Source organism: Oncorhynchus kisutch, linkage group LG12 (genome assembly GCF_002021735.2).
Source record: "Oncorhynchus kisutch isolate 150728-3 linkage group LG12, Okis_V2, whole genome shotgun sequence".
Taxonomy (NCBI): domain Eukaryota; kingdom Metazoa; phylum Chordata; class Actinopteri; order Salmoniformes; family Salmonidae; genus Oncorhynchus; species Oncorhynchus kisutch.
Genome location: NC_034185.2, coordinates 42,567,352 through 42,584,685, shown reverse-complemented (window position 1 = coordinate 42,584,685; position 17,334 = coordinate 42,567,352). Strand labels below are relative to the sequence as shown.

Genomic DNA, 17,334 nt, shown 5'->3' with positions numbered 1-17,334 from the left:
CGATGGAATGGATCTTGTTTGTGAGTATTCACAGAGCTTCTTCTTTTTCAGAAACTTTCACATCACCAGCAATAGTAAGAGTAGGAACAGCAATATCAATGACTGTCTGTGTGCAGAACCCAGACCCCATTAACACCCAGCCACCTGGTCTGCTCTGTATTAAGACACACTAAGTGACTGTGAGGGTCTTGATGACAACTCCAATGTTGTAGGGTTAAATGGGGTCAATGACAGGCGGGATCATGACCCCAAGCTATGACAGTTTAACCTGGGCAGTGTCTGAAATGGCAGACTATTTACTATACTGTATAGTGCTACCTATGGGCCCTGGTCAAAAGTAGTGCACTATACAGTAAAGAGACTAGGATGCCATTTTGTACACAGGCCTGGTCAGCCAACTTGGGCATGGAGCTCTGTTGCACCTGAGGGTCGACCGTGACTTTAAACTGATTGTCTGAGGACTGCAACCACAACAAAATGAGTGGTTTGAGGAGTATAATGATTCTCACTCTACCATGGTGACCGCAGTTGAACCCAACGATGACCGCGACCATTGTTGTGGTCAAACCTAATGACGACCATTGTTTAACTAATCCATTTGACGACCACAACCAGTCTTTGTCGCGTTAGTGTTCACAGACATGATAGAATGTTAGTGCTGGCATTTAGACTGCGTGTTTGTTTCATTATATTATACACTTTTCTTTAATGCTATTTTGTCTTGAGCCTGAAATTAATTTTCAGTTATTAGTTATTAGTTAGTTATTAGGTATAGTTATTGTACTTCCTTAGAATATAGTATTTCACCCTGTTTTATTAAAGTCTTTGAACTCAGAACATTAAGGAATCCAAAATGTCTAACATAAGCCTCTGCTTAGTGTTAATTCTACTTTTCATAATCATAACCAAATGCCTCATTGTATAGTGTGTGTATACAGTAGACAGTTTGTTCTGTACACAGCAGATGTTTGGATGGATACATAGATAGATCAACGAAGTCATGCAGCAGCTATAAACAGCCAGCCCAACAGTGCTCCCTACTCTGCTATACTGCAGCCTGCTCTCCGGCCTCCTGGGCTCTAACATGTTTGTCTTTGCAGTGTGAACGGCCTAAGCCTCTCTACTCAGCTGTCATAATTTGTTAATGAGCCTTTTCATAGAAAAAAAGAAAAAGCGAAGACGGGGAAAAAATAAAGAAAAGAAGGGCCTCTTCACGAGTGACTGAAAGCAGAGGTCGGTCCAGAGGGAACCCAGGGGCGACATCAGACCGATTTCAGAGCGGCCCGTGATGGCATCTCTGTAGCTATATATTAATATTAATGGACCACGGGCCGCAAAGCTGCAGGCTGCAGGCCTAAGCCTCCAACAGGTGCCTTACAGCTCCACTTCACTCGGAAAACACCAGCTGAGAGTCCTTCAGATCAAGGAGGGGTATAGAACCTTCCCACTACCCACCATGGACGCTCAGATAGAAACCCTAAAAAAGGAAGGAGAGGGAGAAGAAGAAGAGGGGAAAATTAGAAAAGTTGAAGAAGTTAGCAGAGTTAGTCATCCCTGGCAAATAATGTTTTGAGTCACTTTCCGGAGTGGAGAGGGTAATATGGCCCGGGTCGATATTTTTTTCCCCCTTGAGAAAGAGATTGACTTTTGTTTGGAGTTTGTGAGAAGTGGGAATCAGGAGGTGGACAATGGGACTCCCCACAGTGAGGGCCCGAGAGGAGCCATCTCAAATCAGTGAGCCAGGGGACGGACTAATCCGCCCATTGTCCCTCCCCAGCCACCGGCCGCACATCAACACATTCAATCCCATTGTCCCCACCCTCATGCAGCAGGATTTGCTCTCACCAACAGCCAGTTTTGTCCGAGGCAGTTCGAGCGGAAGTTTCTCACTGACAATTTGCCCCAAATAGATTTATCAAATGAGAATCCTACCGCACTGACCACACCGTACGGCACCGACTTGTGGCAGGTTTGGGTTCTGGCATGATGGAAGGTTCCTATTAGGTGAATGTGGTTAACTGTAGCCAGGTGTGTTGTACAGGTAGATGGGTGTAGATGTGTCTGGGGGATAGGAGATGTGCCTGTTAGTGTGTGCTGTGTGCATGTGTGTTCAACCAGGGAGTCGAAGTCTATGAGAGGCTGGGTGTTTCTTCCTCTTTGTACCAATCCCAAAGACCCAGACAGAGAGAGGGATGCCCTGGGTTGACCCCCTGACAGGTTTGGTGGAGGGAGGTGGGTGGGTGGAGTAGTGGTTCAGGAATGGTTGGGTGGAGAGGGGTAGGAGGGAGGAATGGAGGGTAGTGGACCAGGGATGGTTGTCTGGCCACCCATCATTCAACAGGTCAAGGGGGTATGCCATCCCTCTGGCTGTCTTGGATCAGTAGTGGTAAGGAAACTGGGACACTGGCATGGTAGTGATAGTGGAATAGAAAGAGAGCCAGTGGTAAGCCCAGACCAATGCCCCAAGGGCCACTAAAATGTAACAATCGCACCCACCCATAGGGGTATGTTAATGTAGGGCCACAAATATGAGTGGGAATAAAATGTGGGATTATAGTGGATGGTAATTGCATGATGACTTTGAGGTTGCAGTTTATTTAATTTTTTAATCATTCCAACTTTGTTTTCCAGAGAAGCCCTTCAAGACAATGAACACAGTCCCCCACACTTCACTAAACCTGAAATTGTGAATACAGGGCAAGGTCTGGGTGATTGCTTCTACCCTCACCCCTCATCCCAACCCACGGTCAGTCCTCAACGCCAGGTATCCGTCTCTCATGTTTTGTCGACTCTTCATCGGTGCAGTCCATGGTGATGAAATTTGACTTGTTTACTATTGTAGTCTAGCCATCCGTTATTTAGCCATCCGTTATTGACTCTAATTTGTGATGCTGATTGTAGAATTTGAGATTAGCATATTTCAAAAGTAGAAAATTTGAATTGATTCACCTTATTTTGTTATTAAATAGCCCATTTCATTTTCAGACTTATGTTTCCTGTTTATGATTTCTTTAATAATGTATATGCCTATTAAGATTGGTTGTGACAATTCGTCTTCGTCCTTGATTGTCATAGTGGAACAATTCACGGTGGTAATATCTACATTCTATAGCGTATAGGGTTATAATGACTTCCAATAAGTTACTCGAATTTTCAAAGACAATTTACAGTAAGTATAGATGCCGTCAAGCAAAAAACAGATAGGCCCCTAGACAATCCACTGTCCTTTGTTAACGGTTTTTCATTGACTGCTGGAGATGAAGGGAGTTCCAAAACAAAAAGTTAAAGCAAGCAATTCGGGCAACAATGATGTTGGTTATATTTGTGTAAAGGCTATCAGTGAATGACGAGGATTAGGGAGATTATCTCGCACATTCAGTCCCCCCCCCCCTTCCTGGCATAGCCTAGCATAGAAACAATTGTGTGAAATAAAGCTCATTGTACTAAATATGGAATATCATAACAAGTGGGAAAGTAATTATTTCCTTCATATGTAACAAAAAACGTTTAATAAAATATATTTTTGTTTTTAGACAGTATCTGAGGCACTTGCACTTGTAGCCTGTGTATATCAACTTGTGTAGTTTGCTCATTAAAGCTAGAATCCTTAGTTGCTACATTCATTTTTGAATTTATTAATGACATACCCATTGATTGTTGAAGAATATTAAATATGGCCTAAATGCCTCCTGAGATTAGTTCACCCATTGTACCCCATCACAACCCAAAATATAAGTTTTATTCCAATGTAAATGTAGACAGTGTATAGACTCACAACATGGTTATGGTTAGCCTTTGCAAACTTTGTGTACTTGTGTGACCTTTCCCCACAGAGGGGTAGGAGGGGGGGGATTGGTTGGTTATGAAATGTGTAAATGAGAGGGGTAGGAGGGAGGAAAAGACACTGATTCACCAGAGAAAAGACCAACACTATAACTTTGTATATCATAGACGGTCAGTCCTTGCATCCATAGCTATGTCAATGAATTTGAGAGTGGTTACATTTCTCCAGGCACATCTTTCAGGTTTTTACCAAAAACCAAAATAGAGGCGGATGCCCGCTTTGCTATTGTTTCAGTTAAGGATTCTAGCTTTAACATATTCGTTTTATTTATTTATAACATACTTAGAGAATTTAGTACTTGGACCAGCTCGAGCATACTCAAAACTGACTCAACCAAGCAAGCCATGATTAAGGCATTTTTGTGAAAGACATGACAACGACTAATTGCAATTAACTACGCCATTGTACCCCGCCCTTGTCTGTTTAAATCGACACTTTAAACGTTCATATGACCTCTGGACTACCGTGGGAATGTTCATAATTAGAAACAGAATTATCGATTTCTGGAGTTACCGGTCGAAAGCGTCACAAGCTGTCAAGGTCAGTGAGTCAATGATGGGTCTACGGGCGCGGGTCCCTCGCCCCTGCACCTCAGACGAAGAGGAGAGGCTGCATCTTTCCGCCCCGGCAAGCGGGCAGTGGTGGCGAGGGAGAGACCACCACACTGCTCTAGTTTAGGCTACATTAGCGTGTGAGTCCCCGACCCAGAACCCCTGCTTCGTTGCCGACTACAAGGTCTGTGGGAACCGCTGTCTTTCACACATAGCCCTGGAGGGATGCCCAAACGGTCTACCGTTGGCAAAATCCATAACTTACCCTCTCTCGATGATAATCGATCGATATTCGTTTTAGACAATACTAGTAACAACTCACGTTCAAGTGAATGCACATAAGCGCAACAGGTGCACATTCAATTGTGTTCAAATATGTTAACTAGCCGTTGAAGAGGTTGCACCTATTTAAACATTTGCACTAAAACATTATAGACGCAGCAGTCAGAAAGAATGGTAAGAAATAGAGAGAAGAGTTCAATAGCGATGTACAACACCCCGTAATATTAATTCACCGATAGTCGCATCTAAACAGCCCAGTGTTTTCTTTCCCACTTCACTTGCCTCCAAGCGAGTCTTGTGAGCCGGGTGACGTCATGCTGGCACACAGAAGTTGGGAGTAGAAAGCATGGAAAAGCTAAGTGGTGAAGCAAGCGGAATTCTCCACCCTCCGCCTTTTCTGACACTTCTTGTAAATATTACAGTTAAGAAGAGCCTTGTTTTTTTGTTGGTTTAGACTGAACTCGTGGGTAGTCCGTCTGTTCAGGAGCGCCGATCCGGCAGTTTTCTAAACAACTTTGTGCGCGGTGTTGAGCTCCGAGCAACGGTGGAGCTGTTGCCACTCGCCGCTTGTAGACGGATCTCTATCCGGTTTTCGCGCTACTGTCCACACTGCCTGGACCTTGTGTGACTCAACGTCCAAGATTTGCAAATACTCCATAATCCATCTTGGTAACTAGAATTTGGTAATCCTTGGAAAATATCAAATTGGGCGACATTACAGAAATCTAATTGTTTTAAGGAAAACTGTAGGCTATATTTCATTTTTTTATATTCCTCAGCTGTTACTTATGCACCGACAGTGGATTTTGATTGTTAAAATATAAAACAGTGTAGAACGACACTGTCCACGATGAGCAAAGCCACCTGTTCAACAAGTGGGTGTTTGGATATTCTGAATGTTAAATCAAGTAAGTAGGCTACAGTTCCTATTTGTCCTTCACATATAATTAGGTATTCATGTATTTATAATTATTACTTCAAACATGTATTATTCAAAAAGTAATAGGATATTATGTGAAAAGCGTTGAAACATTCCCGAAATGAAGTCAGCGACAATTTGCGTTTACCTTGGAGTTGCTGTAGGCTACATCTGCTAACCCGTTTTTGTGTAACTTAAATGTTGAAGTCAATTTTGTTATTACATTAAAAAAAAAAAAAAAAAAATGTTCCAATGTGAGAATGGTAGCCTAGGCATACTCCCCACAAATATGACTCATTGAGCACTGTACAAGATAATGCGCTGATTAATTACCTGTTTAATTCTAGTTATTTGTTGAGTATTATTGCATTAATATCTCATGGAAAATTACACTGCAAGTACAGTGAGTTACAAGACTGAGGAGGTGAGAGAAGGAGTAGAGGTAAAACATGTAAAAGGGGTTAGTTAGGGTTAGAATGTTCCTGAAATAGGGTGCGAAAGACACATACTATCTAGGCCTACATGACGCTGAATAAGAACACAAACTATAGGCTACAGTTTCTTGCTGTTTCCAATTTAAAGTCCTGCACTTCGAAAGTCTATAGTGAGGGTTATCGAGGTAGGACAATGGGCCAATTTGCCACCATTGCATGATAGCCCAGTCAGCTAATTTATTGATTAACAACTTAGTCTTGATGATGTGTGTGTGTGTGAAGGTTGAAATACAGAATGTGTGTGCAAATAACTGGAATAATGAGACAACAATTAGCCATATATGATATATTCTGTACTAGCTTGCATGTATTTGTATTCTTACATAAAGTGTTGCTAAACTGAAAGCAGGTCCAAACGAAATATGCCTAAAACGCATAGGTTATTATTCGTTTCATCAATGCCTGGTTGGTTGCTATTTAGGCCTTGGAAAATCTCAGGCAGTAGCCTAATCTACAATTATTCACTTTCATATAGCTTTTAATTAGAATAATTTACATCAACATCACAATCATTATTATAGCCTATTGCTTTCCTCCAAGTTCATTGCACACATTGTGGCTGGTCACAAAAACCTTTCGCTCAGTCAGTAAAACTAACTTCTTTCAGCAGGTTTTTGGGACTGATGGTAATCAGTAATGGAATATGCCATATATTTTTAAGCAATTACGGCACACAATGGCGACGACTGGGACCCCCATGGAGAGAAGTTAAGACGTGTTCCCACTCACACCAAAATCAAGCTCATTTTATTTTCCTCCAACAGCATTATATTAATTCTGCCCTTTATTAGTGCGTATGCCTAATTATAATTGTTCAGTGAGGAAAACATTTGTTATATTGGATTCATTCGTTATATAGGCCTTACTTCTATGCCCATAATAGTTTCAGATGTGCAATTAGTCTATTGTCAACTTGTATTAATTGTTTAAGGTTATACAGTCATTATTTTTTAACGAATAGTTTGAGTCACTTCGTTTACGCCTATTTTATTTGTTTTTGTAGCCATGGCATCAAATATTTTTTCTAAATAATTTAGATGTATGCTGGATTTTTTAAAATCCTTAACCACGTGATATAGAAATGTAGCCTAATAGACAACCACTCTTGAGACACTTTGTATAATTGGTGTGTTGAAGTCCCAACTCCTCGCCGAAGTCTATTGTTTTTGCTGCTCTGTCGTTATGGGGTTGTATTCGAATTCCCATGCTACCCTTTTTTGATGGGTCACTGGTGAATCAATGAGCAGGTGGCAAAACGTCAGTGTAATTACATAGCCGGCGTATCCCGCCATAAAAATACTCCCTCATATACATACAAATATAATTCTTTCAAATGGATTTGAATACAAATCTTTATAGAAATCAATGTTGTTTCATTTACTCCCGGGTCAATTTACATACACTTCATTTGAGTTGGTGAAACGAGTTGGTGCGCATTATTCTCTGTGCGGTGTCACTCCCTAATCCGCAGGCCTTATAGACCTGCGGGATAAAGCAGCTGTCGATTCCCATTATGAGGGGGAGTTGGCAGCTTGTCGAGATCGGGGCAGTCAGACGAGGTTCAATGGGGAAAATCATTAAGTTAACACTTTCCCTAATGTCTCCATTGTGTTCCCCCGGGCATTGTCTTTAGAGACCCCAGATATGACGCTTCCCACGAACTCACAAGATACGCGCGCGTGTACATGCCCATGGCCGGGCGACCTATTAAGGCACGGGACGCTGCCCATTGTCACGTTGTGTATTTTGTTTTGTCGTCCCTCATTAAAAGGGAGGGGGGTGATGAGGTGGAGGGGGTACAGTACATGAGTTTGAATACAGAATTTATTCTGATGGGTGCTCTTCCAAGCCTTTGATGACGCGTAAAACACCTTTATGATTCTTGATTTTGAGGCACAAAGTACATTAACTATCAAAAGTAATAAAGATTAATTAATGAATGTGTATTTATTTTTATCCAGGTCGTATCTTGGATATCCCGTGTAAAGTGTGTGGGGACCGGAGCTCTGGGAAACACTATGGCGTGTATGCGTGTGACGGTTGCTCTGGCTTCTTCAAGAGGAGCATCCGCAGAAACAGAACATACGTCTGTAAATCAGGCTGTCAGGTAGTAGGCAGTGTTTCTGAATTTCATGGTAATCTATTTTCAATTCAGGGGGTCCTAAATGTATGCAAATATGACCTGTAGTTTTGGCGCACACACTGCACATTTTTACGCGTCTTACGTTATTGGTCAGCCTTGAGTCTGCAGGGTTGAATCTCCCCTGAGATGTGTCTCTGAGAGGGCCCAGCGATGCAGGGCACGGCAAGGCCTAATTGCATCACCTACCAGGGTCATTGACTGGCGTTAAACACAGTCCTGCATTAATTTATCAGGTGTAATCCAATCTAATGTAATGTAATGACACTAACCCGAGGATTTAGCCAGCAGTGGGCGGGATAGCCCTACTTATCCTCGGGGATAAGACTGCTGCTGAGCGGCGGGGGATCGAGTCAATAGCTATGATAATAACACATCCTTCACCTGTAGATTTTCTCTTCCCTCAAACGTGTTCATTTTCTTGTGATTTTTCTCTCTCTCTCTCTCTCTCTCTCTCTCTCTCTCGCTTCTTTCCCCCCTCTCGCTCTCTGTCTCTCTCTCTCGCTTCTTTCCCCCCTCTCGCTCTCTGTCTCTCTCTCTCGCTTCTTTCCCCCCTCTCGCTCTCTGTCTCTCTCTCTCTCTCTCGCTTCTTTCCCCCCTCTCGCTCTCTGTCTCTCTCTCTCTCTCTCGCTTCCTTCCCCCCTCTCGCTCTCTGTCTCTCTCTCTCTCTCTCGCTTCCTTCCCCCCTCTCGCTCTCTGTCTCTCTCTCCCTCGCTCTCTTTTCCATCATAGGGAGGATGCCCCGTGGACAAAACGCACAGAAACCAATGCCGAGCGTGCCGCTTGAAAAAGTGTCTCGAAGTGAACATGAATAAAGATGGTAAACGGGATTAATTAAATTATTATTTTGGCTGATTCCGTATTTAACGGAATCAGCTGAGAGCTGGGTAAACAGTGGACGTATTCATAAAGTTATCATGAGAGGCTAAGCCTTTTACCTTACCAATCTTCGAACGAAATAAAAACATTTTTAAATAAGGCATTCACAGACCATTATTTTACTAAAGAGTCTTGTCCCTGCTCTCCATTTCTCAGCCGTTCAGCACGAGAGGGGTCCCAGGACGTCCACCATACGCAAGCAGGTCGCCCTATATTTCCGGGGGCACAAAGAGGTGAACGGTTCATCGACCCACTTCCCGGGCTCGAGCCTACCGGGGCCGCCTTTGTTCACTACGGTCACACAACTGGAGCCACATAACTTGGAGATGAGCACAGTAGCCTGCACGCCGGAGAGGCAGGCCATCGTGGGACTGGCCCAGCCCACCCCGAAGGTAAGCCTCTGTCCTCCGCTCGCACTTCACTCACGGAGCAGCGCTATGTGGGCAATGAGTCAACGAGGCCTGCACGTTGCAAAGTTATTTATTTTCTCCACTTTTAAACGATTTAGAAGTTGATATTCCCGTCCTGATTCAACAGCTTCGAGGGACACAATATGTCATTCATGTGTTCACCTAAATCCAACGCAGGCAACATGAGTTTATAGCCTACATCTTAGTTTTTTATGAGATACACAGGCCTATTTGTCACCAACGTGCAGCATGTTATTTATTAGTCCTATAACACAATATTTATGTTTTATTCAAATAGCACCCACAGGCGCCATTTGTTTATTGACCTCTTGCATTGCAGTACCCTCACGAGGTCGGCGGCACGCCCATGTATCTCTATGAGGTTGCTACTGAGTCGGTGTGTGAGTCAGCCGCGCGCCTGCTGTTCATGAGCATCAAGTGGGCCAAGAGCGTGCCCGCCTTCTCCACGCTCCCCTTACCTGACCAGGTAAGCCACTATATTCAGTATATGGATATTATAGGCTAGATATCAGCCAATTAGCGACTTTATTAAGCTATCCCTTTCCAAAAAGAAAAGTTGCAATTCCATAGGCCTAAATCCACTAATCGAATAATATGACAAATGTGTGCAAAGCATACATCCCTATCTATATTTTCTCAAAAGTATATTAGCCATGCTCATGGGGGCTGACTGAGGTTTGTAATCCGTTTTGCAGCTGATCCTCCTGGAGGAAGCCTGGAGAGAACTGTTTGTTCTGGGCATAGCGCAGTGGGCCATTCCGGTGGACTCCAACACCCTGCTCGCTGTTTCCGGTATGTAAACCTATATGATCAACAGGTCTACTTATTGTACTTAGGCTACTTACTATCGTTAGGTTTCGTTTAGAATATTTTCGTTTCAATTTTCAGAACAAAAGTATTTTAAAACATAAAAAATATTTTGCATTCCTTTTCTGTTTTTCGAAATATTCACATTATCCTCAATACAATGTAACAAAACTTTGTAAATGTTTCTGCATATGTTTCGTAGCTAAAATCGTTATTTCCCCCCCCCCCCCCAATGAAGGTATGAATACAGACAACACAGAGTCCCAGCGGATGAATAAAATAATCTCCGAAATACAAACCCTGCAAGAGGTCGTTACCTGGTTCAGACAGCTGCGCCTGGACGCAACTGAGTTCGCCTGTTTGAAGTGCATCGTCACGTTTAAAGCTGGTGAGTTGAAGAGGGGGTACTCAACATTTATTTTAAATGAAATTATCCTCACTAAAGTAATAAGAAGGCAGCGTTGGGGTCAATGTAATTACATTTCAGTAAAATAGTCAGACATTCGTTAGTGGGGGGACAGCAATTCTACACATTTAGCCATGGGGGAAATATAAAAATGTGCAGCTTTACAGCTAATCTCATGCGATTGCACACATTTTGCCATTAGGCTGAGATAAATGTTTGCATCTTTAAAGCTAAAATATAGTGGTGTTGACTGTGATAAAGAAACTGGATTATGAACTGTCTTGTTCTACATAGTCCCACTATTTTATGGGACCAAAAGTATTGGAACAAATTCACATATGTGTATTAAAGTAGTAAAAAGTTAAGTATTTGGTCCCATATTCATAGCACACAATGACTACAACAAGCTTGTGACTCTACCAATTTGTTGTATGCATTTGCTGTTTGTTTTGGTTGCTTTTCAGATTATTTTGGGCCAATATAAATGAATGGTAAATAATATGTTGTGTCATTTTGGAGTCACATTTATTGTAAATAAGAAAATAATGTTTCTATAAACACGTCTACATTAATGTGTGATTACGGATAAACCTGCCTGAATCGTGAATAATGATGATAAGAATTATATTTGATGATGTTTGCATGTTTAGGTAAAAAGGTAAATATAATGTCCCGTTTGGAACTCTGGCAAGTAGAGAGCATTTACATTTAAATGCCCGTCCAGGCCCACCCGTGCCTCCCACCCGTGCCTACACGACTTTTTGAATTCCAATCAATTCAGGAAGTACACTGAAATTCCAATTCCAATTCTCTTCAATGCTTTTCAATTATGAACATTTGGAATTGGAATTTGGTGTACATTCTGAATTGATTGGAATTTACCCCCTGCGAGGTCACCAATAGTTCAGAAAAAAAGGTGAAAAAGGTAGAATAGTCAAGGACATAAAAGCCAAATAACATGTTTTTTTAACATTACAATTGCACATTTTTGAAGACTTTTTTCGTGTATGAACATGTCCATTGAAAACAATGCATTTGTCAGGTGCAGCGTGAACATAATGGCAGTCAGTAACCATGCTGTTTATTCCTTTTCCCTTCAAGCAGTGCCAACGCATGACGGGTCAGAGTTGAGGAGTTTCCGCAACGCCAGTGCCATTGCTGCACTCCAGGATGAGGCACAGCTCACCCTAAACAGTTACATACACACCAGGTGAGACATTTGATAACAACAAGCAGTTATTTTTGTCTAAACAGATATGCTCTTGTTTAATTCAGCAATGTGTTCCATTTACCAACATACTTGGCACACAGGTGGCCGATATAGCCATATTTACTGTATCTACAATAGGCTATTATGCAGCAAGATAGGTTACCCTGTAAACAAAATTAGTCGTTAGGCCATCCCCAGAACGTCACGAAATGGTTGCCTAAAGTCATCTGGACGTTGTGTCATTGTGCTGTGGAGGTTTGTGGATATATATGCTATTTTTGGGGGGTTGTAAAACCACTATTTGGTCAACAGTAATGTGCATTATTCAAATCTATGCAATGAAAGTATATGCCCTGTCCCTGTTTCGCTGCCAGCTTTCACTTCCTTTCCCACCTGTGCGCACAAAGTAGAAAGAAAGATTAATTCTGATTAACGCAAGCGTACGATGATTGCGCAACATTTCAACGTTGCAATTGTGGGGAAAACACAGTTTGTAAAGCAACTTTGATAAAGAGAGGAGAGCCTAAGCTTTGTGAGTATTATTTCTCAACTCTCAATATTGAACAAATGGCAGCACGTTACATCCCAGTATGTAGGCTAATATGGTTTCGAAATGAGGCGCCCGCAGAGAGTAGCGCACCTTTTGCATTGAACACATCAAGTAGCCTAGTACCCCCTGTATATAGCCTTGTTATTGTTATGTAATTTTCTTGTGTAACTTTAAGATATATAATTTTTTTTTCACTTTAGTTTATTTAGTAAATATTTTCTTAATTCTATTTCTTGAACTGCATTGTTGGTTAAAGGGTTTGTAAGTAAGCATTTCACGGTAAGGGCTACACCTGTTGAATCACGTGACAAACAACATATTCTATTTGATTAAAGAGTTCTATATAGAGCTTTTAGAGGTTCCTTATGTGAAGAAAGCAATAGAACACTTTTTTGGTCCTTTAAGGAACCCTTTTTTTTGTGTGTGCAAGATTGCTACCTCTAAATATGATTTTGTTGCTAGATAGCTATCTATGTTTTCGCATATTGGCCTAATCTATAGGCCTATTGCGACACCCCCTGAGGATGTGGGACCTCACAACAAATTAGCTAGATTGCTATCTCTAAATATGATATAGTTGCTAAATAGCCATGTAGTTGATGAATCTATCAGTACATTTAATTTCCTACACAATTGTTTCGTCTGTAGCCATACGGTACAGAGTCAATGTGTGTGGGTACATGTTAGTCGAGGTCATTTGTAAAGTGACCATGCATAGATAATAAACCACGAGTAGCAGCAGTGTAAAAACAAGGTGGGGGTCAATGTAAATACTACAGGTGGCCATTTGAGAACAGTCTATGACGTGGTGACTGGAGTTTGCTATGCAGACATATAATTATTATGACGTAGAAGGACAACTTACATGAAGTTGTTGTCAGCAGCAGCCGGAAGGGAGATCATCTGCCTCTTATAGTTGGGTTACTGCCATACTTTGCAAATAATAAATATTGTGTTAAAGTCCCAGTGCAGTCAAAAACGTGATTTACCTGTGTTTAATATACATTTCCACACTATGAGGTTGGAATAATACTGTGAAATTGTAAAATGATGATGATGCCCTTTAAGTGTAAGAATGGTTTGAAAAGAACATCTGAAATTTCAGCCTGTTTAGGTGGAATGGAGTTTAGGCCTGCTTGGCGACATACATTTAGTTAATAAACCAATAACAGCTAGTATTCAGTTTTCCCCTCCCCACTCAGACCACTCCCAGACAGTCCTAGCAAAGTTATTGCTTGAGTCATTTCTCTTTGCAAAGAAGCTATTTTTGTTTCTTTATGACAATTTTAATTGAAAACAATCCCAGTCAGTACTTAATTGTTACCCAGAAATGATTTGATATTGAGATAGAAACGCCTGCATTAGACCTTAGGCTTGTGTGAGGCTGCTCGAACATGGGAACCATTTCATGAAGCTCCCGACAAACAGTTATTGTGCTGACGTTGCTACCACAGGCAGTTTGGAACTTAGTAGTGAGGTGCTACAAGTGATGACAGATGTTTTTTTTACACGTATCACTCAGTGGTCCCGTTCTGTGAGCTTCTGTCCTACCACTTCGCGGCTGAGCCACTGTTGCTCCTAGATGTTTCCGCTTCACAATAACAGCACTTACAGTTGACCGGGGCAGCTCTAGCAGGGCAGAAAGGTGGCATCCTATGACAGCACCACATTGAAAGTCACTGACCTCTTCAGTAAAGCCATTCTACTGCCAATGTTTGTCTTTGGAGATTGCATGGCTGTGTGCTCAATTTTTTCTTTTTTACACCTGTCAGCAACAGGTGTAGCTGAAATAGCCAAATCCACTAATTTGTAGGGGTGTCCACATAGCTTTGTATACATAATGTGTTACTTTTTGTCCATATCGCCAGCTCTATGAGAACGTCTTAAAAACGTCCTTGATGACATCCCCGGAACGTACTGGGAACTAGATAGAGCCCTCTTGGACCATGACAATGTCCTAACGTGAGAAAACAAGGACCTGTATAAAACATCCCTTTGTGGTCGTCATAAGGAGAACGTCCTGTCAGAGCCAAAAGGGACATTCCCTAATGGTCATGAAAATACTTTATCGTAACATTCTGTCGGTAGCAAACCAGGACCTGTCTGAAACGTCCCATTGCAGTCATTACATGTCCCGAGCATAACGTAATGTCATAATCTAATAGGAACCTATTTGTAATGGTCGCTAGTGGACATCAAAATACCTTATTATAACGTTATACTGCGACAAAACCGGGACATGTAATGAATATCCTTTTATGGTCCCAATCATGTCTTAATGTTCCCGAATGATCTAAAAACGTCAGTGGGATAACGTTTCGCCGAAACCCTAAAAGGGAGCTAATGGGAACGTCGCCTAATGTCCTTAGGACGTCCCCTGTTTGCTGGGTACTTGTTCAATTCATTATAAACAGTTACAAGCACACAATGTTGAGGGAGTCACTGTGAAATTACTCAAAAGTCTCAAATGAAATTTAAAGGTGATGAAAGAATTCAGAGTGTCTAATCAAAAAGCATATTTTGTCCAACGTGTGAAATAATGTGTTAATTGTGTAGATAATCTTCTAAGAAAACCCATGGTCCACTTGTAGGAAGGCCAGAATTAGGGTGACTAAATCAATGGCCAGAGAAAAAAAGTTGTAAAAAAACAGGAAAATTGCATCATGTCACCTAGGCTTGATTCTGTGTTCTCGTCATCTTTCTTCTCGAATCCGCAGGACATAAAACAATATAGAGAGGTAAGACAGATATCGATTTTGAGACATGACATATAGTATTTTAATATTTTTGGATGCACTTTTCATATTTTTTTTCGAAATACCTGTTCTTATTCGAAGATTTCTCAAAGAGCACTATACCAAGCTTTTTATTTTCAAAGCCTTTTACATTTAATTCAGCTCGTGTCATACTAATTTAGCTTTTTGCAACCTGTGGAAACAACTTTGAAGATGACCATCACAAAATATAAATCCTCAAAAGCATTTAGAAAAATCTGCAGCTCTGTCAACAGAGCTTGGTGCTTATTATCAGATGTATTACGTTACCAAATCTGACTTTTTGGATATAATGTTAATGTTATGTTAGAGAAAGAACACACTGAACAATTCAGAACAAGAATAATCATAGTTTGATTGCATTTTGAAACATAGGGATGTGAAATGTTATCACCAAAGCACGTTTTTGGCCACTCTGGGCACTCAACCTAAATCTCTGCATCTTTCTTGTTATTTGCAGATATCCAACTCAGCCCTGCCGCTTTGGGAAGCTGCTCCTACTTCTACCAGCTCTGCGGTCAGTCAGCCCATCCACCATAGAAGAAGTATTTTTCAAGAAGACCATCGGGAACGTGCCCATCACAAGGCTCCTCTCTGACATGTACAAATCAAGCGATATATGAGTTTATTTCCGCCATATCAACATTACGGTCACTAGCCAAGAGTGTCTGTTAAGGCTCATAGACACAAACATTCTAATGAGCACGTGACAAATTGAACTTGAAGAACATAAAAACCTTGATTTGACCAATCTTTGGGTTAGGCTTACGTTTTGAGGATGTATACTGAACAGAAATATAAACAGAACATGTAAAGCATTGGTCCCATGTTTCATGAGCTGAAATAAAAGACCCCAGATTTTTTCCTTACGCTCAAAAAGCTTATTTCTCTCAAATTTGGTGCACAATTTTTTTTATATCCCTGTCTGAGCGTTTCTCCTTTGCCAAATTAATCCACCCACATGAATGGTGTGGCATATCAAGAAGCTGATTAAACAGCATGTTCATTACGCAGCTGCACCTTGTGTTGGGAACAACAACAAAAAAACAATATTTGTCACATAACACAATGCCACAGATGTCTCAAGTTTTGATGGAGCCTGCAATTGGCACGCTGACTGCAGGAATGTCCAGCAGAGCTGTTGCCAGACAATTTAGTGTTCATTTCTCTACCATACCAACGTCGTTTTAGAGAATTTGGCAGTACATCCAAACGGCTTCACAACTCCATATCCGGCTTCATTACCTGCGGGATCGTCTAAGACCAGCCACTCAGACAGCTGATGAAACTGTGGAGTATTTCTGTCTGTAATAAAGCCCTTTTGTGGGTAAAAACTCATTCTGATTGGCTGTGGTACTCTACAGTCATGTGAAATTGATTTAAATTGACTGATTTCTGTATATGAGCTATAACGCAGTAATATCATTGAATTTTGCATGTTGCATTTATTTTTTTGTTCAGTATAATAATAGAATTGTCTAGCCAATTTAAGATTGCTACAATTTTGCTAAATACTGCGATCTCTGGTTTACACAAAATAAGGAAAATCTTTAGTTGACATGAGCCATCTGTGCGCAATTGGTGAACCTTTAAAACGTAGAGATGTTTTTGAGTGTCTCTAAGACCAATAAGCTTTACGACCAATGCCCTTTCAATCTTTTATTGCTATGTTCAATCTGATCGACTGGAAGAAACCAAAAAATATGATTCACAGCATGATCCACGGTCAGATGTGCTATAGGGTCGTTGACCCCTTGCCCAATACTGAAACCAAAGGGTGTGAAGCGTCACAACTGCCTGCATGAAGTGGAGGGGCCACCTCCTCAAGGTAGGAGAATGCTGATTGTCCTCCAGGAGCTCGTGTGATGATCCCATACAAGCAATGAATGACAGGCAGAAGGAATTGAGAAGTAAAACGACTTTTGGTATGTGCAGGTTTCAGTGTTCAAGGCTGAGTGAAAGAAATGTCGCCTGTTTGCGTTTGTGTGTCAGTATGTGTGGGGAAGTATTAAGTAGGAAGTTAGACACTAACTCTGGAAAAAAATAT

At 41.4% G+C, this 17,334-nt stretch overlaps 1 protein-coding gene across 1 annotated transcript; it reads left to right on the top strand.

Moving 5' to 3' along the window:
- The first annotated feature begins 5,003 nt into the window (after positions 1-5,003).
- On the top strand, positions 5,004-16,156 carry LOC109900324 (nuclear receptor subfamily 2 group E member 1-like). Its single transcript, XM_020496016.2, has 9 exons — positions 5,004-5,585; positions 8,052-8,197; positions 8,963-9,050; positions 9,266-9,501; positions 9,860-10,006; positions 10,236-10,332; positions 10,586-10,735; positions 11,858-11,963; positions 15,748-16,156. Exons 1-9 carry the CDS (start codon positions 5,528-5,530, stop codon positions 15,908-15,910), a joined length of 1,191 nt encoding a protein of 396 aa, XP_020351605.1. The 5' UTR covers positions 5,004-5,527; the 3' UTR covers positions 15,911-16,156.
- Positions 16,157-17,334: the final 1,178 nt, after the last annotated feature.